The sequence below is a fragment of the Leptonotus elevatus genome, chromosome 3 (assembly GCF_054856555.1).
Source record: "Leptonotus elevatus isolate MCC_2025b chromosome 3, RoL_Lele_1.0, whole genome shotgun sequence".
Taxonomy (NCBI): Eukaryota; Metazoa; Chordata; class Actinopteri; order Syngnathiformes; family Syngnathidae; genus Leptonotus; species Leptonotus elevatus.
This window is the reverse complement of record NC_141241.1, coordinates 23890267-23917200: the sequence shown is the minus strand read 5'-3', so window position 1 is coordinate 23917200 and position 26934 is coordinate 23890267. Positions and strand designations below refer to the sequence as shown.

General features: G+C 39.0%; 2 protein-coding genes and 1 long non-coding RNA gene across 5 annotated transcripts in view; 1 reads left to right on the top strand and 2 right to left on the bottom strand.

The window, feature by feature from the left end:
• apba2b (amyloid beta (A4) precursor protein-binding, family A, member 2b) overlaps positions 1-14146 on the bottom strand; it is a 43966-nt gene extending 29820 nt beyond the window's left edge. For both annotated transcript variants that reach the window (XM_086071339.1, XM_086071342.1), the window contains exon 1: positions 13979-14146. The gene's annotated coding sequence lies outside the window, so the exon portion shown is untranslated. The remainder of the gene's footprint in view (positions 1-13978) is intronic.
• Positions 14147-14389: 243 nt separating this feature from the next.
• LOC147177493 (uncharacterized) lies at positions 14390-17696 on the bottom strand. Its single transcript, XR_015094387.1, has 3 exons — positions 17446-17696; positions 17029-17093; positions 14390-16953 (listed from the first exon to the last, which is right to left on the bottom strand). It is a non-coding gene; the product is annotated as an uncharacterized LOC147177493 (long non-coding RNA).
• Positions 16857-26934, top strand: part of syt7b (synaptotagmin VIIb) — a 117293-nt gene continuing 107215 nt past the window's right edge. The window contains exon 1 of one of the 2 annotated variants that reach the window (XM_086071595.1): positions 16857-17243. In XM_086071595.1, the coding sequence (XP_085927721.1) occupies positions 17210-17243 (34 nt within the window). In that variant the 5' untranslated portion in view covers positions 16857-17209. The remainder of the gene's footprint in view (positions 17244-26934) is intronic. The other variant, XM_086071596.1, reaches the window with a different exon arrangement.

Sequence of the window (26934 nt, the reverse complement as noted above, 5' to 3'; positions counted from 1 at the left end):
ACCTATGGACAATTTGGAGTGTTTAATTAACCTGCCTTGCATGTCTTTGGAATGTGGGAGGAAACCGGAGTACCCGTAGAAAACCCACGCAAGCACGGGGAGAACATGCAAACTCCACCCAGGAAGGCCGAAGCCCGGACTCGTTCTCACGTCCTCTGCACTGGAAGGCGGACGTGCTAACCAGTCAGCCACCGTGCCGCCCTATCAACATAAAATCACTATCAATAATCAGTTAAACCATAAATCTGTAAATACATTTATATTAACTATTAAAGAAAAAAATCATACCTTTATTTATTTTGTCAAAAGTCAATTCTGAGGATAAATAAATCAACGACAAAGATGTCAGCCAACCGATACAAAGCCTTAGTCAACATGCTGTGCTGAGTACTAATTTCACAATCCCTACGGATGAGTCTGGAGGTCATAAGGGATAGAAAGGACATGGGAAGAGGATGTGAACGACGACCTCACAAGGTCTGTCTCACCAAAGCAACCTTCGCCAACAACCGAGCCAATCTGTGATGACAGAAATCAGGATTATTGGATCGGTCATTTGAATCCCCTTACATCACATCACTGTCACTCTGCTCTAAATCCATGCCATGGACATTTGCATCATTTATATCATGTAGTATTAAGGCTAGCTAACCATTGACATGCACGTACCCGTATAAATAGAGATGTTTGGCTGCTAATTTATGTAAAACCCTGCAAAGAGTATGAATTAAGACTGTGATAACCTGCTGTCAGTTGTATTAAGAGGAAACAGTTTTACCTTTGAGCTAATGTCATTGACATAAACAAACTTAAAAGTGAGAACAAATTAACTATGATAACTAATGATAACTAATAGCTAGAAAGGACAGGACACAAATCTATACAGTAGTATGAAACAGTCATAGCTATCCCACATATATGTGAGCTATTGCATGTAGTGCAAGCTGAAACTATTCTTTCCTGAGAGCGGGTAGTATTTTGAGGGAGAGAAAAATCTATGCTTCTCTGGCTCGCTACCATATCATTGCCATGGGCAAAATCAACAACAACCGTCATATATACGCTGGGAAATGGTGGAAACGTGGTGGTGGTCGATGATGGATGGTCTTCAAGTGACTAAAGTTATGAAGGTTGTATTGCACTGTCTGGATGATAGAAAACTCTATTAATTTCTCCCTCGCAAGAAGGAAGAATGCTGTTGCAAATTAATAAAATATGAGCAAAGGAAGTGTTGAGATGCTCCCAAGGCTTCTGAACGCTCCTCTGTGGTTTTACTTCTTGTCAATCAGGACCCGTTGACTCAAGCACTTTACAATATATTCTATTGTTTCTATTTACCCACATTTGTTCTCTAAAAATTAATTATGTGGATTTACATTGAAATGTGTATTACTATTGGCCTAATAATTAACAGTAGTGTGATAAATAGGATGCTAATGATTACTTAAGTACAGCATCTGAAACCATAACAATAGGGAGGTAAATATGATTACTCTACATAAACAGCAATTTGACACTTTTACTGTATTACTATATCATAACCCTGTATTCGGTAAGACGGAAGTAGCCTTAAAAAAAAAAGACATAGTTGCAAAAAGGGCAAACAACGCATGCGGAAAAACAACAACAACAACAACCTTTCAAAATACTTTGGATGTAAATGGACCGGATGTTCGGGAAATTCCCGATGGCTATCGCGCACCTGCTATCCACTGTAGTAACCACCGTCCCCGGAACTTCGGAGGCGTTAAGTTAAGTTTTAAGTTATTCACAGGAATGAGTAAGGATCAATAATCTACAAAGTAATTATTCAGAAGCTTTGAAATGTCACAACAGTGTGTACATTTTAATGCCGGACATTTGAATTAACAGGTCCATATATATTTGTTTATCCAACAGTGATCATTTAGACAAATTTTATGTTGTATTACATTAGATAATGGTTAGCATGGGAATTAACAGTTGTATACATTCTAAAAAAAGTTGGGTCAAAAGTGACCCAATTATGGATAAAAAATGGACCGATCCACTTTGTGGGTCAATTTGACCCAACTTTCTAAGTTGTTTTATACAAAATGACCCAAGTTAAGGATCTGACCAATATTTATGAGTTGTTTCACACTAAAAGACCCATTTCTTGACTCAAAGTTGGGTCAAATTCACCCAAGTAGAAGATCGGTCCATTTTTGACCCAACTATTTTTAGAGTGTATATCTTTGACGATGTCACAAATATGCAACTTTCTGCAAATACGTCCTTGTCATGGGTCACAAAAATGTAGTGTTATAATTTATAAAGTCACAGCTTACAATGGAGTAAAAAAAAAAAAAAAGTTTCTCGAGCTGTTTGCAGCTGACTGAGTGTGAGTGGGGGAGACGTGTGCTGCCACTTTGCCAACCTGAGTATATGTGAGGGGAGAGGTCAGGTACTCAGTGTGCAGCACAGACAGACACACAGTAGCAGCATGACAGAATCCCTTGCCACAATAAAACGTAAGTAAATTGATTACACATTGACTCATCTATTGGTCATACACAATAATCAATACGTTAATTTATCAATTTGGCCTCTATTCAGCATATGTAAGAATTTTACACAATTATATGGGAACAATTTGATGTAAGGAATCTAGATAAACTAAAAGGTCTTAAATAAATGTGAGTTTTACCTTTCCAGAATTTTAGGGATGAACTTGTCCCCAAGAGCATACGGGAAGAGGACTTATACAGACAAGATAGTGAATGTTTGACAAAATCCACTTTGCAATGCTTGATGATGATGACACATCTCATCCTCATGTGTCCAGTACCATTCTAAAAGTTGCTGTCGACTCTTGGCGGTTTTCTAAGAAAGATACTGCAGCAGCAACGTAGCTAGTGTCACGTATAGGTCGTTTTTAAACAAAAGCTAGCGGGTGCGCTGAAGAGAGGTGTGGTTGTTTGCGTGATGACAATGCTAGTGGATTCGTTCATCTATTCATTTTCAATATTGTTCATCCTGTTCAGGGTCACCAGGCCGCTGGGGCTTATCTAGCTATCAGGCATGCACCAACTTCTCACTGCATGGAACTTACACACTGCTCTACATGCTATGGTGAGAACCACTGACACCTACTTTCCACCAAGACACAATTAAGAACCTTCATTTGCCCATAATTGTCTATACCGCTTATCCTGACTAGAGAGCATGCAAACCTGACAGAGGAAGGCCGGACCCCAGAACCACAAACCTCAGGATTGTGTAGCAGATGTTCGAACCATCCGGCCACTGAGCCACCTAAGAGTCTTTCATGAATGCAAAATATTAAGAAATCATTTTGTGAGAACAATTTGGAGTATGCAAACAAAACCAACATAGACACCCAGGAAACAGTTCAACTGAACACAGAAAACTTCCAATTTTAAAACTAGACATAATCTCACCTTGCGTGAGATTGCAATGCTAACCAGTACAACTTTGTGCTGCCAAAATACTTTACAATGACACTAATATGACAGATATTTACATTGTTTTTTGAGGAATGGTACATTGAATACTAATCCCAACAGTCACAGATGATCAAAGTATTTTTAAAACAGGAGAATTCTGTACAGATGAGAAATGAGCAGAGAGATCCAATTTTCTTTCAAGATGCATATCAAAGGAAAAACAGGAAAATAAATTGAAACTTGAAGATGAGCAATGTCTGGCAATTGTAAATTGTCATGATCTGACATCAATCTCCTGCCATGCATAAAACAAGGCAGTTGTTATCCATAATGCTGTAGAAACAAAAGCAATAAACAAAGAAAGTTGTATTCTTATTAAAAAGCTCACATGAACATAATTATTCTGAAGCAGAATAAAATGTAATTTACCAAACGCGGTTACAACAATTTTCAGAGACTAATTTTATTAGTGCATGTTATTCGTTTCTGTATAGATGTGTGTTATTTATTATCAGTTAAGTCAAGAAGCACTTTAACAATGTTTTCATGTGCTACAAATTCTACATGGCTTAAAAAAAGATTAATTTCACTTCTTTTATTTTCTCCACATAGGCCTACTGGATGTTAGCCTTGACATTTGAGCTTGTCATGAAGACACCCACTCCATTCTCATTATCCGGTCCATTCTGTTGACATTTTCAGTTATTTATGAGAAGGTTATGAGTCTGTAGAAGCAACAAGACTGCGCACTCAACAGTCAACGCTGTGTTTATGTTGCCTTGCAGACCAGTTTTGTGCTTGCGTCATGAGGTTCACTTGGTATTGTTTTAAAAATATGCGTTAACGAGTGAGTAGTGTGCTTCATCACCAGCTCTGTAATGTGCCTTGACCTTGAGATAACAATTAAGATTGACTTGACTATACCAATCTATCTATCCATCTATCCATCCATCAAAAATATCTATGTATATATCCATCCATTTTAGTGGGTGTCTGTATTCCGCAATAGTGGGGACCTCTGCATACAAATATTGTAGCTTTATTTATTTTTATTTTCTCACTATTAATGCTGCCCTATGCCCAAAAATATGTTTACAATAGCCTTTGTATTTGACCATTTATGACTCAAATATCTTCTAATTAGCAGATTAACACCTTAGATGTTCACAATGAGTAATCCTTAAAGCCTCTGGCCAACAGTTTACAGACTGGATTCGGGCTCAAATTTCCCGCACTTGTCTGCGGATATGACGTCATGTGTGCATTGTGTATGTGAAGAAGCGAGTGTAGAGTTTAATTGTAAGGCTACACATGGCAGTAGCGGTTCAAAAATGCAATTTCCTGCAGCTTTAACACATTTGGTATTGGAGTAGGATGGCGCGTTGGGTGACTGGTTAGCACGTCCGCCTCCCAGTGCTAAGGGCGTAAGATCGAGTCCAGGCTTTGGCCTTTCTGGGTGGAGTTTGCATGTTCTCCCCGTGCCTGTGTGGGTTTTCTCCAGGTATTCCGGTCTCCTTCCAAAGACATGCATGGCAGGTTAATTCGGCGCTCTGAATTGTTCCTAGAAGTGATTTTGAGTGTGGATGGTTGTTTGTCTGTGTGCCCTGCAATTCGCTGGCAACCAGTTAAGGGTGTACCCTACCTACTGTCCGAAGTCAGCTGATATAGGCTCCAGCACCTACCCGACCCTTGTGAGGCATAAGCGATCACGAAAATGGATGGTATTGGAGTAATCCAAAAGTAATCAAGTTACATTACTTTAATATTATGGCGCTTGGATTATGTTACTACATACCTTAATTTTTTAACAGGTAACTAGTAAATGTATTGGAATACATTTTAAAAGTAACTCTTCCGACCTTACTATACAGTGTTGTTTGGTGAACTCAGTTAGTCAAGATATTAATCCGGTAGTAGTTAGTGTTGAACTTTTCCAGACTGAGTCAGTGAATTGATATACAGTTTTTCTCCATAGATTTGGCACATTTCTTGAAACTGAGATGACATTTTCAAAACTGCAAGCTCATTTGGCCAAACAGACTTACATTTGTGCACATCCTACCAGTGCATTAGCAAAAGCACATATCTGTCCCAAAACTGCTCACACATGGTTCACTCCAAGTTCCTTTCCCAAACAAAGAGTCGGTACTGTCACAACTGCAAATATCCTTCTCTATTGCTTTGGCTCATCGGCATTCACTTAGTTCTTTTGGTAAAAATAATTTGGATGATTTTACACAACTCTTTGGATCATCTGCAAAAGCGCATATCTCTCCCAAAACAGTTCACCTATGTGTCAAAATCAAATTTCTATGTCATACAAGCAGTCAGAGCGCCCACAATGCATTGTCCCTTTGGCATTCTGTGAGCACTGCAAGTCAAAATCATTAGATGTTTGTCACAACAGCAGAGGTGCCGCTAAGAAAATACAATTATATATAAATCAGAGGGGAAAAAATTATTTTACAAGAGCAGTTTTCAAAGTTTGCGGTGTGACATGCTCCACTCACAGTCAAGGAAATTGCAACACTTTTTATTGACACAAAGTTATTTGCACATTAGAGCGCAACAAAAGAAAGTTTAAGCCGAATTATGTATATTTATGAAAAATTAAAAACGAATAACTAAAACTATATCAAGCGCACAGCATAAATGAAGAACCAACTGTAACACTTTCACTACACAGTAAATTCTGTTCTGTTTAGAGTGGGACCAAATAGACTCGATCAGTTTTATTTACACTTAGAAGAGGGTAAAATAAAGAAGTGAAAAAATAAAAGTCATTCAAGGGTTGAGAAACTAACTCACGACCTTCAGCTTGGGAGACAGCCAATTGACTCCGTGAGCAACAGCGCTCCTGCTGTGTGTTACTGTATTAAGTATATCGCTCGTGTCAGCTGGAATCTTCATAACTCCGAGACCAAAAACATCTTGGAGCTAAGCAAACAGTAGAAGTGGCGTAGCTCAGGTGTAACTGCGGCCGTCTCCCAACCTGAAGGTTCCTCAAACCTTCAGTGACTTTTATTCCCCAATCCTTTATTTTAGTCTCTTCCAAGTGTGAATATTACTCTAAACTGAGTCTATTTGGTCCCACTCAAAATAGAGTCAAATTTACTCTACAAAAAAAAACGGTCTGAATGTCTCAACCATCCTCTAAACTGATCCTCTGTGATATGCTTGACTAATTTTGCCAATTGAACAGATGATTTTGCATATTATGACTTACACACTGAAATCCTGCTGACATGTTTTGGAGAGGACAGCCATTAGATTGAAAAAAAAAACTAATTCAGTTCGATCAGCAAGATCTATCCATTTGGAAAAAGTGCTAAATGTGGGCACACTGTGCTAACTGTAGGCTAAATGTACACAACCATTTGCACAGATCCACTGAGGCAATTGAGACATTACAAAGTACGAAGACATTGGCAATTCGATGAAGGCAATGAGAAATGCCATTCAGTTGAGACCAATTGTTAGGTAGTTTAGGGATTTGTCCATGGTATTTTGAAAATGTCATTTCAGTTTCAAGAAATGTGCCAAACCAATGCAGAAAAACTACGGTATCCATTATTTATACAACTAAAAACTTTAAAATGTAATGAATTGATGGTGTTTAACCACCTTAAAATATTGTAAAAACCCATCATGAAATTTTACCAGTTAATATACAAACTAAATTTATTTAAAAAAAAAGGGAAAGTGAGTACAAATTAAGAGGAACAGACGTTTTTTCCAAACCTTAATACAGAGCAAAACAAACAATGTAGAAGATTGTAAAACAAAATCTTCTCAGTCTATTTTTATTTATTTTTTTAAAGCATGAAAGCACAATTACTGCAAAAATATATATAGCACAAGGACACACAGTTGAATAAAAAAAAAAAATGGTAACACTAAAAGTGTCTTGACCGCTCGTTGTCATTAAATTTGTGTTTGTTTTTTTGTTGATCAGGGGCAGACAAAACAAGTCTTACCTCTTTATGTCCCCTTTCATTTATTTGAATATTGCTTTATATTGTTTTTTTTTTCATCTAAAAATGAATGAAATAAATTGATTGATTGACCTGCTATCTTTACTCCCCCATTCCTAGTTTTTACGCACCATCTTCATATCACTCTACTTTGCTTGAGTCTACAGAATAACGATTTGCACAAACAGACACTGAAGACGATAAGAAGCCACATGCCTGCTGATCTTTTTACTGATAGTCAGACACATATACTGTCATTCACCAAATGTAGGCACAGCAGTGAGCAGTGGAACATATCACCAGGAAGTCAAATAAATTCCTTATTAAGAAAACAAAAAAGCTCAGAAGCGAAGAGAAAGGCCCCAGGAATAAAAACGTTCCAATGAGACTGGACAGAAGCTGGGAAATTGATGACTGGTGGAGAAGAAGCGGTAGGGTAAGCACAGAGATAATTGGATGACTCACAGGGGTCGGGCCGGGCTGAGACCCAAAGAATAGAAAAGATAAAAAAAATTGCTTGTGTTTTGCAGTTTCCAGTAGCATTAGAATTCTGGGTACCAGGTGCAGCCTCCCCTAACTCCGCCTCTAAGCATCACGGTAATGAAATCTGCACTCACTGTTGCCCCATAAGGGTTAGCTTAGCGTAGCCTTCTTTTCGTTATTTCTTACTATCCGCACAAGTAGAAAGTGCCAAAAACCGTATAATTGACTACTAATGATCAAGCCATGTTTAAAAGGCTTGAGGAAGGCCTTTAAGGGGACAAACAAAACAAAAAACTCAATGGCGCTGTTTACTTGTTGTTTTTCAGATTGAATATTCCCCCTGAACATGCTATCCAGCGTACGTGCCCACCACGCCACCGCCTTGTGTTGAAATTTTAAATTGCTGTAATCACATTTAGAACAAACATATCTTAAATGAATCATCTTTGGACAAAGCTTGTCTGCCATTGGTTGTCAATCAGCAAACACACCTGGCACGCATGAATGATAAGTATCACTGGAAATACATTTGCTTAATGACGATATTGACGATACAGTAGCCTTCAAATGTGTCACCCAGGAGGACAATTTCTTGATGACGATTCCCCTGAGAAGCAGCGGGTGAGGTTCTCTGTGCATCTAAATGCTAATGTTTCCTTCCTGCTCCTAAAACAAATGCAGACACTAATCGATTGCATTGGCAAACTCAATAACAACAACGGTGATAGCATACCTAAAGAGAAAGGGGTCGTCACAGCATGTTGGTTAGGTTTTTGTGAAAACGTCAAAACGTACAATGGCAGTGTTTTTGCTTTTGAGGAAATGAGCCTCAGAAAATTGAACAAGAAGCAGTAATAACCAGACCGGTACATACGTCAGGCTGCCGAATGATAGGCATTTGTATTATGCAACATGCATAATATACCACAAAAACGATAAGAACCTCCTTGTGAATAAGGAAAATATTAACGCTTTGATTTCCATCTCTTGCTGAATGTTGTCCATGCTATTAATGGATTCCTTTTTCAGCAAGCATTCACTATGGGAACGAGGGATTCCTTTCAGCTTTCTTTCATTTTGGCATTTTTGCCTTTCTTCAAGTATGACCTGATTTAGTTAGCATGGAACTGATTTGACGCATTCATTTACATGAAAATGCTGTGAAAGCAAAGGAAATATACACACACATACTACATTATTAAGGAACGTCACCACATAAAGGGAATTGAAAGAAATCTAACTTTCGCATTGGTTATATTGCAAACTCCTATAATGAACATTTCAGACGATAAACTGCAAAAATAATAAATTGTTCATTAATATTCAAATCCACATCTTTAGAGGTCTTGAACATTTTGTGGTATATTTTGAAATACATTTGTCGCAGGCCTACTCTGCAAAACCCTTAGGCTACCATTAGATTTGATGTTTAGCAACGCAACTAGAAAAGGTTAACGTACCACTGATTGCCACGCCCATCTAAGTGGGGTCAAATTTGCTCTCCCACCCAATGAGGGAGTGGTGAGCAGCAGCAGGGGCTTGCACTCAGGGATCATTTGGCGATCTAAGACCCCAATTCCAAGTTCCAACCCACAACGCTGAGTGTCAAGCAAGGAGTCAAATGGGTCCCATTTTTATAGTCTTTGGTATGACCCAGCCAGGGTTTGAACCCACAACCAACCAAGCTTGGGGCAGACAATCTACCACTAGCTCACTGAGCTGGTCGAATTCAGTGGCGTGCAGACCTCCACCAAGGCTTAGCCTTGAATTCATTTAGTTTTGTGTTTGTGATTGTTTGTCTGACTGTTTGCTAATTAAGAGGGGGACTTCCATCGGCAAGTAATCAATTACCAAATTAATCCACAACTGTTTTAACAATCGAGTAATCGAGTGGAGCCATGTTTTAATTCAAAATTGTCCAAATCCTCTGATTCCAGTATATCAACAGTAATTGTTCACTGATTTCTGTAGTCCTTCATGAAAGCAGACTGATTATCTTCTGTTTAATCAAAATAAAACATCTGTTTTTATTTTGGAAAACAATGTAACATAGTACAACATCAATCACCCACTTTTTATTTTAAAATCGCTATACGAATATGAAGTGCGAAATAAAACCAATCACTGGTTAATAAACAATAATCGGGGGGAAAAATGCTTTTGTAATACACTTTAATGCAAAATTAAAATCCATCTGATTATTGGATTAAATAATCAATAGATTAATCGATTCTAAAAATATTCGATAGTAACAGCACTACTTCCAAGTTATTGGATAACAGACAATAGTGATTTTAGGGCTTGGATGTTTCCAATGACACCCTATTGACTGACTTCTGTCATGCTAATAGCTTTCAAAGCACTGCCGGGGAAAGATAGATGATGTTATAAATAATGAAGTTCAAATATTGACTGGACTTCTACAATGCCAGTTCAAAAATGCAAATCCACAAGTGCACAAATTCAGAGGAACTTCTTCAAATAAACAGCCACTGGCATTTTCATAGCCAGAAATGATAGTATCATAACTTCAAGTCACTTTACTTTCTTTAATAAAGTATGTTATATTGCCCTTATTGCTTCCATCTTATTTAGCATTCTCAGGTGAGCGTACTGCTTTCCCCCTTGTATAGCCATTGCTTCTACATCCATGTTATTTGTTTGAAATGGATATTTAAGGAGTAAGTGAAAACATGAAGAATTGTCAAGAGTACGAAATGTCATTTCCTGACTGATGTACACAATCGGACCTTTTCTCTGTTAGTACTAAACTAGCCATATTCCAGAGTACAGCATCTTTTTCCATATCCTCAGTTTAATTGCACGAGTTGGCCAGCTCTCAACAGGAGCACAATCGCAATATCAATCCATTAAAAAAAAAATCAAATCAAAGATAGCTCGCGTGGCAGAAATACATATTGCAAAGTAATCCACAGCCTTGCTCAATTACTTTTCAAGAGCTAAATGGGCTGACTTGAGTCGTTTGGGATTTCAGCAGTATGTTTCATTTGGAAAGAAGTTCATGTCATTGTAATACTGCTTTCCATCTCGCATGGCTGTGATGAAGGCAAATATCGAATTCGATACTTCTCCCTGTAGGCTACTTGAGTTGCTTCTTTACGGGTACAAATGAACGAGTGATTCTATAGAGAGCTCTGACTAATGAATCGGTGTATTCCTAAAACACGGGGTTTATAGAGTAAACCTTTTAAGAATTAGGGGCTGCAACTATAACTGCAATATCGAAATGTTAAAATTACAATATGATACAATGTTGTCGTCGTCAGGTTACGTTATTGTGTGTTTCTGTAAAGCGCAACGGCTGTTTGAAAATGCTATATAAATAAAGATGACTTGGCTTGACTAAAAGCAGCACATCTGTTTTCCTTTTGTGCAGTTCCAGGACCCTCTAATGGTTCATTTATAAGTGCAGTTTAATTTTAATTAGGCATGTTTTGGCCATCTCCGTTTATGACCCGTTCTAATCGCCAGATGAAGAGCAACGTAGCACGTTTAAGTTCCTCCACAAATTGACTCAATTCACAATGTGTGCGTGCATTAGCAAGGAAGTGCCTCAATGTTAAGTGTTATTAATGATTGTAGGCTATTTATGTACACTATTTGAACTATATATATATATATATAATTATAACCTCAGCTAATTAGCATCGTATAGACGAGATATTTACATGCAATTGCTCATGGTGAACTACAAAGTACGTTTTCTTTGTCGCTGATGTCATTATGTCCCAAAACGCAATGATTAGCTTTTTTTAATAGTACAATACCATGAGTTTTATACACTATCATGAGATTTTTTTAACGTCTCCGACCTCCCCACAATACCGTGATTAGGGGTGGAGCCATTATCAGCCAGGCCGATTATTGGTGCAGATTTTTGCAATATCGGCATTGGCCATTTTACAAATCTGAAGGCCGGTGAAGTTGGTATCTCACTGAGCGTGAATGCTTGCGAACGTAGCAAAATTTAGGGTTTTCATCAGGATTTGTAAGATGTTCACAGTTTTTACTTGTCACAAAGAAATTTTGAACATTTTCCCCGTCTGCGAAGATCTTTTGAAACCTTTCACAAACTCTTGACATGCATTTGTCTTTTTCATTTATTTCCACTTCATTAAAAAAATTATACTGTCGCTTGGAATTCCCTACACTTTTTCTTTTTAAAAATTAAACAAAAAATTTAAATTAAGAAATGATGTCGACATTTTTGAAAACTATATTTACAGTTATTAACTATTTACTTGCTAATGTTTTAAATTTAGCTTAACACATATTGATGACCATGGAAGCTCCCTGCAATTTTTGTTCGAATTTTTAAACAAAACTGTCAATTCTTTAGATGTTTAAAATTAAAAGAAAAGTATTATTTACATTTTTGACGCTAATATTTTATTTTTTGCTGCAAATGAATACCGGCTTGAAATATCGGTTATCAGTCCTTGACTACTAAAAATCTGTATCGGTATCAGCCTTGAAAAAAACATATTGGTCTATCACTAACCGTGATAATTAATTTGATAATTATAATTCCCTTTTCCAGTACGAATCATGATGTAAAGCCCTTTTTCTTCGTCAAATTTAACTTTATAAATTTTGTTTGCAAATAATTTATCACGTGTATTTGCATGGCAGAGTTCAATTCAGTATCCTCCCGCTGCAGTATGAATAAAATCCCCGCAGCCTGCAGGGAAGGTGTTTGTCCTTGAGTGCAGGTGCTATATTGCAAACTATCGTCTAAGCAGCGGAGTGAGACATTCTCAAAGGGATGATTTAGAGGAAGTGGGGCACACTATTAGCAGAAAAGGTGGGAAGATGTGTGAAGGTCCCAAGGTGGAGGATACAACCTGGCAACCCACTCTCAATAGAGCAGCATGTCAACATGTGGGCGTCCCCGACAGTCTTAAATGTTTGTCATAGCTCTGCGGGGGCCCTTTACCTTCTATTGGCACATCCCTGTCTCCATGGACATCACTTTCTTCTTCACACTCCCCTCCAGCTCTCCACTCACTCCACCAATGTGCCACAATTTTAACCCAAATCCCGTGGACCCAACTACTCGTCATATAGGCCGCAGTTCAGATTTCTTTAATCAGCTGCGGGCGAAATGTGTAGCGCTCATTTTTGAAATAGAAATGCATCAGTTTGATGTCACTGAAGATCAGAAGGAAAAGAGCCTTTTGTCAACACAGAAGGAAGTAAACGGTAGTCAAACACAGCTGATGATGGTCTCATACTTTTGAATGAATTCAATCAAATATTGCAATGAAGCTTTGGAAATGAAACGGATGAAAACCACAATGTCTGCAAGCCATGTTTTCTCTGACTCACTGTTATCACACGGATGGGGGTGGAAACGGGCTCCGAAAATGAAGATGAGGACAAACACTGTGGACGTCGCAAGACTCTGTTTTTGCCTCCCACCCAAAAAACAATGAAGATCAAGCAACAAGCCAGGAAGTGGCTGCCATCCCCATGTTGCCATGGGCGCTAAGAAAACACAACTCACCACATATCTATCTATCTATCTATCTATCTATCTATCTATCTATCTATCTATCTATCTATCTATCTATCTATCTATCTATCTATCTATCTATCTATCTATCTATCTATTCAGTTATAAGAAGTGTGTGATAGTGTGAGAGATGAAAGATAGCCTCATGGAGAGAAGTGAACGAGCTCATTAAGGGAAGGAACTCGCGCATCAATCGTTTGATTACGACGTTCAGGAAAAGGTTATCAATGTGAAAATGAATGTGATCCACAGGGCCGTTAGAAAATAATACCCGAAGAGGTGTTCATATTTGGACCAGCATGAAGTGTAGAGTTGGATGTGACTATGAGCGTCAAAAAGCATATTTTTATGATGAAGTTCAGTGGATGCTATAATAGCAGCGAGGCGAGCCGCCCTATTGTTAGCGCGGATGCAGAACACTTGGCAGATCAGCATCCACCGTTCCCCAGGATGCCCTGGAGGAGAAACGCTGATGCCCGATCTGCCGAGCGCTTTTCGACGCTTATCAACCATTCAACTCTCTACTGTCATCGCGTCGTTTTAAAAGTCAGTCTTACCTGGGTAATGTTGATGTGCCGAACGATTCACCTCTTTTCGGGAGCACTGAGAGCTGTTGCTGGCAGGCCGAACATCCCTCCGCTTGTCTCAGCGACAGAAAGCGTACCGACTCTGACAGTAGCGGCGCCCCGGAACCAGCATAGCAACATATGATGAGCCCACTGCGGCTGTCTCGATGGCTGCACGAGCTGGGCTCATTAGCACGCCCCGCCAACAGCAGCTGTGAGAACCTATACGGCTCGGCAAATAAAATTACACACGCCTGAAAGTAAATAAATAAACAAATAAATAAATAAATACAATTTAAATCATTAAAACAATGACGACTTTGATCCGTCGAAATAATGTAACCATGCATACTCCTTGTTTATTTATTTATGTATGTATTTATTTATTGAAATACTAGCATAATTAGATCAGGTCAACTGACTAATAATCATATTGCTTGCCTGAATATGACAAAAACTATCAAATAAAAAGCCTGTAGCGGTTTTGTTTTTAAAAGACCATTTGTGCAAGAGGTTAAACACTTTAGTCAAAATGGATTTCTGTCAGAACAAAACAAACCAAATCAATATAACAGTCTGGTGGTCACCCCAAGTGTCCCCCAAGGTTAGCGTGTCTCAACTTTGAAATTATATTTTAAATATTAAACCGCGATTTGTCTTTAAAAAAAAAACATTTTATACACAAACATAAAAAAAAACGCTGGAACGACAAGAGTTGAGTTTTGAAATTAATAAATTAAGTTGGAAATTACACCATCTTCCGTGTTGTAGCTATTACTAAACTGAGTTGGGGGGGTTGTTGAGATTTTCTGGGGCTTCAACTTTTCATTCATACATCAATACTGCTATCTAGTGGACACATCTAAGCACGACAAACAATGGATGCCTATAGTATCTTACCTAAACTCTCTAGTATTTGTTGCATTAAATTGTATTTTATATTAAATATTTTATCCCTAACAGGTGGAAGTGTTGTAGCAAATCGGCATCACAGTTCTGATTTTAAGGGCTCAAATGCGGGCTGCCGTCATTCTGTGTGATGTTCGCATTTTCTCTCCATGCTTGCGTCGTTGTTCTCCATCTTCGTACATTGTTCGTGGGTGTGAATGCGAGCATGAAAGGTCCGTATGTGTGCTCTGCGATGTACTTTTTTGTGTAAAAAAATCTTATTTCAAATACATTTTTTAAATTCAATCAATCAACAAATATTACATTTTGAAACATTCACATGCAAAATTACACTCTTAAAGACAATCAATTACAGATGTGTTGTTCATAGTTTACAGTATTGCAAACAAACAAATAAACGGGCGAGCACAAGTGTAAAAAAAATATATAAATAAGATAATAACATTAAAATTCACAGTAATACAGATCCTGAGATGTTTGACCAACTCAGGATATTTTACAGCTTCATGAAAAAAAAAGCATTTAACAGATTAAACAATTTATTATTGTTGATATAGTTGAATCAGAATTTCAATTTTAATAGAAAATACATAAATCTAGAAGAAGATATGGAACATTTTTATTTGTAAGTAAAAGACTTGCATCTTTTTATTTTTTGGTGCACTCACAAACATATATGGTCTCCCAAGCGAACTCACGCCAACGGTAAGTGCCGGTAACCAGTGCGCCAACCGGATCCCCTAAAATACTTGCATCTTCAATGGGCGCTGACCCTCAATAATGTCAGCATTTTCTCGTCCTCTGATTGGTTGGAGCAAAGGTTCTCCCGGTCAAATTTGACTAGCAAAACGCGTCTGTAGGCAACAGATAGCCACATGCACACGTTAATACATTTAACTATGGTGAGTGAGTATGATGCATATTGTACCTACATTTTTTTTTTTTGTCATCTTAGATATACATGAAAACTTGCTCCACATGATGTAGGCTACTGTAAGTAGAAAAGTGTTGACAGCATACTTCTTATTGCAGTCCTTTAAAAAAAAGCCTCCAATGTTGTCAAACTATAATTTGGACAGATTAAACAACCAAATCAGAGATATGGAGTAGAAAAAAAGCAGCCCAAAACATAGCCTACCACGTGTCAAAGGTGGAGGCAATGGCCTTGCAGGCTGGTAACGGAACAGGCTAACTTCTAGAATCTAATTCAGATTCATGTTCCCCAATTAGAATTGCAAACATTATAATCACCCCAGTACAATATGACTATGACTTTGACGGATGTTACAAAATGTTGGCTTTCAGGAATGGATATGGGTAATGGGTGACTGTCGCAGACTGTCGAGCTGTCTTAAATTGGACACTAGAGGCCGCCGGTAAACTGCGTTTAGACACACGCCACTCGTGAACGTGAACAGTAAGTTGATGTGCTATAATATCGACACTAGGACAGGGCTATTGGCTGTAATTACTGACTGTAATGAGAGCGCGCATTGCTCACGACATTGACACTTTTGTGATACATTAACATAAGCGGAGCAATTCGAGTCAGAACATGTTGTTTTGTATTACACAATTATTCCATCCGTAATGAAGACCAATTAAAACAGTAGATTATACTAATAAATGATTGACGGATTACGTATAAACTGCCGCCGACAGTAGGGAAATCAACGATTCTGGCGTCTTCTCACGTATAGTCGGTGTTACTTCCTTCTCTTTTTTTCCGTTTAAAAAAACGTGGCTTCAAAAGAAAGCAACATGTTATGGAATCAGCATTCTGGGCGTTGAGCTCACAGCTTGTGCAACAAAAGCATGTATTGCTATAAACAGTCATGCATCTCTATTCGAGGCTATTTATTTGTCGTGTGCGATCAGGTATGAGAATGCGGTGACGATGGGGAAGCAAAGCAGATGAAATGAGCAACACATGCAGGGCGCGCAGATCCCGTCGCCTCAGCCTCGACCTCCTCCTGACTTTCTTCACGTCACCCCGCCCGTCTGCCTGTCGGATCCTCCCTCAAACCCTCAGAATCATCCCCGAGAGCCACTCGGAGCTGGGAAAAGAGAGACGGAGGGGGAAAGTGAGAGAGCCAAAAATACACGCAGACACCCCACATCACCTAGACTACCTGCTCAGGCTCAGCAAGGGGAGGAGGACGCACAAGTGCAGGCGCGTCCATGCGTGCCAACCGAGCTAGACAATAAAAAGACAACAACACATCGAAAACTGGAATGAGAGTTTAGCTTAGACACTCTTTGGGGCCAAGAGCTCATCTTTGCAGCCTAAATGAGTACACTCTAAGAGGAGTCATGCATCTCAACAGAGAAGAAGATAACAGCAGTGGTGAGTAAAATCTATTTCTATATTTCCCATAAAGAATCCTATCGCTCCATTTCATATAGTTAAGCGATCTCGCGCTGGTTAGCGGATGCCCTTGAGTGTGTCACGTTTATGTCAGGCTGATGCTGGGGGTCATTGCAACAAGCTGCCAACTGCCATCTCCTATTGCTCGTCTGCCCCCGCCCCCCAAAATACACTCACAAACCTTGCACCGCAGCGAGATGGGATGTTGCAACACACCCGATGTGTCAAGTCAGCGAGGCACTTGTTGTGCCTGATGTGGCGTCCGGCACAGAGGTGGCCTAAGCACAACATCACAAGGTCATCCACACTCGCTCATATTAATGAGCTGTCTGCATGTTTGTGGGTCTCCCAAGTGCGTGTATCTGATGGTGGTGTTGTGTCAGCGCGCGCGCGCGCGCGCGTGTGGCTAGAAGGATGTGGGTCTATCTTTGTGGTCAGATGAAACAATTACAGTGTGGATTGAGACAAACCCTTCCCATCTGGATATGCTACGACACAGTAAATAGATTGCCATCCATCTCCCGGCGCCATGCATGATGTACTAGTAAGGGAAAGGTCACAGACACCTGCTGCTCATTGTTGTCTTAAGAAAAAGAGGAAGTATATTTGATTTTAAATGGACATATGCACACATTTGCAATCAATATCTTATGGACTTGCAGTAAGGTATATAATGCAGTAAGGTATATAAGGGGTCCCTTGAGTGGTTATGGGTTTGGTGTTAAAGAAGAAACCTGGCATATTTCTAGAATTGTAATTTTTACACTCAATACACCTCACACTCCGAATGAGGGCACTTGCGAAGTAATAGGACTGACTTTTTCATAATGCGCAACAATCACACAGATGAGAGAAACTCAGGAGATACGATTGTCTGATTTTCTTTAATTATTCAGTGTGACCTGACCAATCATCTGAATATGTATTTGTGTGTGTGTGTGTGTGTGTGTGTAAATGATATATTATCAGCATGATATAAGTATAAGCACCACTATTCTCCCATCTGAACAGCTTGCTAATTATGATATTACGATTCTGGCAAGGCATAGCCACATTTTAGTACTTATTTGAAGATGCCAAGGTTTATGGCAGCTAATATCTTGTTTTCTACTTGCTGCAAAGAATTCTGGTTGGTGACAACCGCTCCATGTTGTGAGCCCTGCAGGATGCACTATTGATTGAAAGACTAATAGGGATGACGAAACTACTTTTTTTTTCAGTTCAAGTGCTCAACTCTTGAGTACCGATAGTATTTTTCCTTAAAACTGCATGAAATTAATTCTTCTAATTTATAGCTCCTGATTGTAAAACGACCACAAGCAGTATTGATACCTTGAAATAAGGCCGGATATTGGTACAATACATACCTGATATAGGTACTTGTCCACTGATTAATACAACAATCCTTAAAGCTAGTGAAAGTTAATTGCGTTTGAAATATCACCAGAAATTACAGTTGCATTTTTATCAGAAAATGTATTGTGTGTGCAATAGTGAAAATCAAAACGCACCGCAGTAAATTAATACCGCCACTTTTATCTTGAATAGAAACAAAGAATTTTTCTATTTCTAAAAAAGAAAAAAAGAAGAAAGGATTTTTCTCCAAAGGCATTTTGTTTGTCAAAACAAATCAGAAGCTGAGGTTCTGACTTTAGTTAGTCAAACTGTAAAACCACAGACAGTTGTGACAAATGATGAATGTATTGAAACCATTTTTGAAAATGTTGGCTACTTTACATCCAATCTTGTTCCGCAAGTCAAAAATATGGTTAGTATGGTTTTATCCATCATTTAAAGGTTTCTTACATTACTCAACGAGCATAAATATTCTCATCTCCAATAAATTGGGCTAAAAGTCACTGGGTAATTAATTTCATGCAATTATTTTTATCAACGTGCCCAAGTGGTTTCGAATAAGATGTTATTAGGTCTTCCAGTAGATCATGCACCCGGACGCCTGATTATGCATTTTAATTATATTTACCTAAGGCCATCGTAATGGCTTCTGACATCACATCATGGTGTTTATGAGGCATTTTTATGGTACGGTCTCTCGATGCATGGTTGCCTTTTGCTTTGCTATGGTTTCAGTCAAGCTTGTTTTATTATGTATTTCTTTACAAAGGCCCAGTAATTTTTATTTTGCTGGTGTCGGGCCGAATCTTCATACCGCCAAAATCATCAATTTTCAAGAAAACGTCATGTTTGTCCAACCATCAACATTACATTATCGGAGAGAGCAAGCCATTTTTTAACACTTTAGATTGGTCAATCATTTGTTAAAATAACAATAATAATAATAATAATAATAATAATAATAATAATAATAATAATAATAATAATAATAATAATAATAATATACAAAATTAAAATTAAAATTAAAATTAAAATTAAAATTAAAATTAAAATTAAAATTAAAATTAAAATTAAAATTTAAAATTAAAATTAAAATTAAAATTAAAATTAAAATTAAAATTAAAATTAAAATTAAAATGCCCGACCGCATGTGTGGACTGGCTAGCAGTATAGATTTGTGTGGACTGGCCAGCAGCATAGATTTGTGAAAAAAAACATTAAACTCACAAAGTTGAGACAAAGGCGGTTTCGGTATAATGCTGGTGATTTTGTGTATGTATATTATTTTGTGTTGTGGTTCTTGGCTGTTGACCACATATATCCATGTTGTTGTCATCTCTGTGGAATAGCCAGGACTCAAGAAAACTTCATACAAAATGATTCATAATCTAGCACGGAAAAGTTTATGCTTGGTCATATTAGTCGATAAAACCCCATAGATAGGCTAAACACTACATTAAAGAGTTATGGCTTCAGCTGTTAGCTTCATCCAAGTGAGTTTCATTTGCAGTCTGGAGTGGTGAACGTCTGCTCTGGAGGGAGTCTCAGAGTTTTCTGAAGTCTCAATAATAATAATAATAATCAATGCTATGAAAAATCAATCACTTTATCCCTGAGCCACAAAATTAGCTGGCAAAACTCTTACATTTATAGATGTCAGGTAAAATATGGAAGAAGACATCTTGTTCTGCTGTTCGATGTATATTTTACAGCAAAAGAGCAATATGATAAAACAGCACATCAAAAATGATGGCCAGAGTAGAAAAGTCAGAAAAGAAGACGGCAATAAAAAGACAACGGGACTCTGAGGTGTAAGAACAGTCGCATCCTAATGTAGGATTCAGTCCATTTGTTGTAAATAAAATGAAGAAAATGGTCATTATGGTGCTTCTACATGCCTCTTTTCAGACATTATCTGTATGAAAGATCCGCATTGACTATCACCCCGTTTATTTACAACACACAAACAAAAGTAAAGCAAGAGAGGGAGCATTTCATTTCTTATTCATATTTGTATTACAATAATAACGGGCATAAAAAATACTTCAATATACCCCTTGGGTCTACAGGTCCATTAGTCTGCTCTGTGGATAATGAGTATGCATTCTAGTGAGAACGCAATCAAACAAACACAAGATCAAAATGATCCACTTTGCATGCCGGTGTTCTCGCCTTAGTCCTGAAACTCAAAAAGGGTAAACATAATAAAAAAAAGAAAACAACATACCTTCTTTGGAGCACAGTGACTGTAAATACATTTAAGCCATCAAAGAGAATTTATTTTTTATTTTTTTATTGTGCAATCATTTTTCTTACAAATTATAACCAGAAATGGTTTTAAAAAAATGCTATAATTTTATGAGATGTAGGGTTATAGCCATAAACCACAGTCCTTGACCCACGCCTGCTAACTCAGAAAACATTGTTTGCTGTCACCAGCCATACAGCTTGAGTGTTACTGGGCGAAAAGGCATCCTTTTTAATCAATTAATTAATTTATACTGCTTATCCTGTGCAGGGTTGTGGAGCCCAGCTTGTAAACTAGGCTGATCACCAGCATATGTACTTAGTAGGCCTTAGACTGTTCTTAGACTGTTAAACGAAAAAGTAACTCAAAATGAATGTCTTTCGATGTATTTGGCGTTAAATGAATAGCATGAATAAAAAAAGGTGTAAACCAATCGCACTGTACACATAATTTTTACTGGACGAGGGCTGGGGTACACCCTAGACCACAGGTGTCAAACTCCGGTCCTGGAGGGCCGCAGTCCTACAGGTTTTGGATGTTTCCGTTCTCCAACACAGCTGATATATGATCAGCTCATCAGCAAGCTCTGCATAAACCTGATAACGATCTTGCTGATTGGAATCAGCTTGTGTTGGAAGAAGGAAACCTCCAAAACCTGTAAGACTGCTGCCCTCGAGGACCGGAGTTTGACACCTATGCCCTAGACAGATGGTCAGTCAGTCACAGGACAGATAGATAGATTGACACCAGTTACGCTGTTGGACGAACTCTACAAGCATGTTTTTGTTTGGGGGGAAAAGACTCACTAGTTACCTCCTTCAAAATGGCTTTGTCCCGTTCCGTTCCGTTCCGTCTTCAATTCCGCTTATCCGGGGTCGGGTCGCGGGGGCAGCAGCTTTAGCAGGGAAGCCCAGACTTCCCTCTCCCCAGCCACTTCAGCCAGCTCCTCCGACGGGATCCCAAGGCGTTCCCAAGCCAGCCGTGAGACGTAGTCTCTCCAGCGTGTCCTGGGTCGTCCCCTGGGCCTCCTGCCGGTAGGACATGCCCGGAACACCTCCCCAGGGAGGCGCCCAGGAGGCATCCGAACCAGATGCCCCAGCCACCTCAACTGGTTCCTCTCAACGTGGAGGAGTAGCGGCTCGACGCTGAGTCCCTCCCGAATGACCGAGCTTCTCACCCTATCTCTAAGGGAGAGCCCGGCTACCCTGCGGAGGAAACTCATTTCGGCCGCTTGTATCCAGGATCTCGTTCTTTCGGTCACGACCCACAGCTCGTGACCATAGGTGAGGGCAGGAACGTAGATCGACCGGTAAATCGAGAGCTTTGCCTTTCGGCTCAGCTCCTTCTTCACTACAACGGACCGATACAGTGTCCGCATCACTGCAGACGCTGCACCGATCCGTCTGTCGATCTCCCGCTCTTGTCCCATGTTGCATTATTATTGGTTACCTTTAAAAATGCCCCCCCATCTTTTTGGTGTGATAACAAGTAGGAAAGGACTAATATGGCAACCACTTGGATGGTAGACACATCTGTTCACTGTATATAAACTCCAAACTTGATTGGCCTCACAGTCCATATGTGGACACATGCATCTTTTGATCCAGTGTAAATAGAATGTTATGGAAATGCCTCTTGCATAACTGTTACAGCAGCACGACTGAATCCTTATAATTCAATTTTGCCTTCTCTCACTTGACCCCATTTGGCAGCATGTCTGGTTGTACTTTTTGTTTTGCAATTATTGCTAAGTAGTCGCTGAAAAAACAAAAACAGAGGGCCGGGGAATGCGAAGGTTTTGGATGAGCTTGCATCAAGGAAGTAGCCTACTAAGAGTGTGGGATGAAAGTGTTAGTGCAAATATAGGGAGCTGGTGGACAGAAATAGATAACGGGAGACTGAGGCAGAGGAGAGAGGCAGAGTCTACATTTTCAGAGAACTTTGTTCCAGCTCCTGAAAGTAAGTGCTTTTGAAGAGGAGGCGTAAGGGAGCCGGAGACACACACTATGCTTTTTAATTTGTGAACTCATTGAAGCAACACTGGTCTCCAGACACAGCACATAGACAACGATGAGACAAAAGCAAGAAAGGATAAAACTACAAGTGGGCTACTCTTTATGTCTACTACTGAATGTTTAAAATGGGACAATTTCTTTTGAAGTTTAGACTAATGGCTCTGTAGTCGCAGCAGCGGCACTCGAGTGTAAAAACTGGCACATTTTGATTATTGTGCCATTGCAAGCCTCATTTTGCCTGTTTGGGAATTTGGCACATTGCTCTGCGCAATGGCGTACAGAGAGTATTTGCGTTGATATGCGCCTGTCGCACCCGACAATAAGGTTGGTGCACTGCAAAAAAGCCATACTAGAAATAGGCAAAATGTCTTCAAAATTGGTCAGGTTATCATATTTAGAATTTAACAAAAAGTCTGTAAGCAAAATGTACTTGACTAGAATTCTTAAAACGGGCCTATGCATCTAGTCCCTTAATCAAGTCGTGTTGATGCCCTTTACAGCGCAAAACGCCCGTTTTTAACTATGCCCAGCTGCGTGTGTCCGTGAAAATACCAAAACCTGGTCTAGCCCGCCTCTGCACAGATTTAGACTGTGCCTTGTGCCAGCCTTGCATTGGGCACAAAAATAAAGACCTAAGTGTCTGTTTCATGTTCATGTCAGAAAACCCAGCAGTTATTTTTTCCCCAGTACTGTACAGTATGTAGTCTATATTTAATATAGATTATTGGATGATATTTTATATTCAGTACAGAGTACTTAGCCAATTTTGAAATGAATGTTTCACATTCAAATAGCCTTGTTTGTGTGATTTGCAGCTGGCAATTATTTTGCAGTGGCCTGTAGAACCATTACGATTGAGCCCTTCGAAGCCTGTTTCATGACAAATACTGCAAATGGGCAAATCTGTCGCATAATACGGGAATAACCTGCACCATTTTTTAAAAACTTTTTTTTTTTTTAACAAACTGCTTGTTATATAATCTATAGTTGTGTCAGAAAGGCTCCAGGACTGGTGTCACAAAAGATAAAGATAGATAAAGATTTCAAATCCAAACTACAAACACAAGGTTTTTCCTTCTAAGTAATCCCCCAAGAATCTATCGTACTTTCCCAGCCTTTCTCTCACCCCTTCATGTAGGAAGGATTCCCACGGGATCCTATGCAGCTCTGTCGCCACTGCCATATTGACTTTTGAGTTTGTGAAAGAGTAAAACAAATAAAAATAAAGAGTAGAGCGGTTGCTCCAGCATGGCCAGTGCCGCCGCTACCCCTTTGGGTGCCCTAAGCTTAAAAGTGTGATGGTGCCCCCGAATATTTTTTTTTCTCGCAGGGTAAGGGGGCATTTCTCATGCTACGATAATAGTTTGCATGGCTTAAAGACCCAACCTCAACCTTCTGTTGCGCCATAGACTGGTTCAAAAAAGTTTCCGCAGACCAGCAATCATCCACAATTTACACGGGTTGGGGTGATCAAAAGATGACACGATTGATTGCTGCTTTGGTCTGGTGGCTGCACGGCTACTTCAACTGCTAATGCTAGCTACGTCGGCAGCCTGTGCATGCTATTCACATGTTGCTCCACTAGCTTGTTCTAATCATTCAACAGGATTGTTGTGTTAACTGTTTTTGAGTACTTACCTTGCACAACGTCTTCATTTACTTCACAAGATACCACCAGAAAAACGACGGGGAAGAACAATCTTGTCGAAACTGTTTCATCTTGGTAAGATGGCGCCAAGTCATGGCTTGTTTAGCTGCGCATTCGGTCATTGTTTACTTTTTGTTTCTTTTACTTTCTGTTTACGTCTGCAAACCACAGAAGAGAAGGAACACCTGCTCTGCTCTGGCTGTTGTCACGCACATTTCCATCGCATCTGATCACTCGCTGATGCTCCCAGCTCCATGTCATTGTGATATCACAATTCTTAATCATGTAGCACGGAGCCCTATTTATATTGCCTTTTGGAAAGTAATCGGTAGAGTGTGGGATATTTTGAGGCTGATGTGTATGCTCCGTAAAAATAAATCAATCTAAACTTTATGAAAAATTTAGGTTGCCATGCAGCTGTTCTGATTTTGGTGCGTCTATGACAGAGATTTTTGATCTGGGAAACAAATTATAAAATGATTCCAAGTACACCCTGCAATGTGCTCACGTAGTATTTATTTCTGTTTGATACATTGCATGAGTTTTTTCTATGTATATTTGAAATATCCAACTGTGTGAGTGGTCATTGAACGCACCAAGAGTCAATGACATGCTTGGTTTTCTTTTGCTTTTGCTTTTTTTTGCTTCTCTCCACGCATATCTGGATTGTAGAATGTAAGCACTTTTTTTCTCAAAACCTTGTTTATGTAACTGGCAATCACAATACATGGGTTCTTCACGTCTTTGAATGAAAACAAACGTAGTAATGTCACATCAGATGCATGCGCGACGAGTGATACTCTCCCCCCGCAAGGGTAGGCCTACTCACTGCGCCGTGCCCACAGGGAAATGGGGTCCCACACGGACGATGCTGCCCTACGCACAATGCGTACTCTGCGTACAGAGCCCTGAGCATGGCGAAGTTCTTCTCGGTCAGGAACTGTAACAATGCTCGCCTATTCTCACGTACCAAATGAAGCAAGCGCAGCAGGAGTAAGAGGAAATTTGGATTTTGGTTTTGAAAATGATCTTTTGTGACACTAGTTAGGGGACCTTTCTCACACAAATACAGTACATTTTAAATGGCATGGCCCCAGAATTTATTCATGAGCTTTTAAATCCGTATAGACCAATAAGATTGTTAAGAGCCGCTAATCAAACATTATTGGCAGTTCCAGAGTCCAAATTAAAAACTAAGGGTGATAGAGCTTTTGTTGTTAAGGCCCTGAGACTCTGGAACAGCATTCCTAACCATGTTAGAAATGCGGAGTCTCGAACATCTTTAAGTCTCTTTTAAAGCTTGCGTTACATTGTTTGACTTTTATTGTATTAGTATACCTGTACTTGTATGTTTATTCTTTTATTTTAATATTCTTATGTCTAATTGTTTTAAATGCCTGATGGCTTTAATGCTTTTGTATTTTATTTGTTTGTAAAGCACTTTGTGCTGTGTTGCTTGAGAGGTGCTACATAAATACAATTATTATTGTTAATTATTATTATTATTTACATTACTAGTTAGACACACATCAAAGTTCTTAATCATGAATGTCAAGTGATTTTTTTTTACAATCAGTAATCATCTGGAGTGGGAAGTAAGATTAGAACAAAAAAAAAGAAAAAACGCCAGTCAATTACAGGCTACATTGGCTGTACAGACGTTAGCATGAACATCAGCTGTGTGTAACGCAACACTACCAGTGACTCACAATCTTCAAAATTTAATTATTTATTTATCTGTGGTATAATGAAGGACTATTAGACCACATTAGATTCCAATCAATATTCATTGATGATTAATTCTGTCAAATGTGTAGAAGTTATTGTTTAATTTAATTTCAGCTTGCAGTAATTTAGAAAAAAATATATAATTCATCACTTGGGGCTATTTATTTACTAATTTTTTTGGTGTACATGTCAGCCACAAGATGTTGAGCCACATCCACAAAGACCTCTATCGCACAAAAAAGATTTTGAACATTCAGGGAGGGATCCTCCCATCTCATTCCGATATAGAATCAATTAAGGTATTGTTAATATGCCCATTGTTGAACAAAGAAATCTAGTAAAAAATAATAATAATTGCAAGCTTAATCAGTAGAATTGTTAGGACAGATACTTGTCCAGCTTTGTGATTGGCTAGTGACCAGTCTAGGGTGTACCCTGCCTCTTGCCCAAAATCAGCTGGGATGGACTCCAGTTAACCAGTAACTCTATATATGATAGAAAATGGACGGATAGATGGATGTCTCAGGATGAGCAAATTTGTGCCTTGTTTTTTTGCCCAGATGTAGACTGGAGAGGCTCTATGTAGCATCACATCAAAGGTAAAAGGGCCACTTGGCTTTGCTCCACATTATTGAATATGTTACAAAAATACTTCTTTTTTTTTTTCAAGTGGGC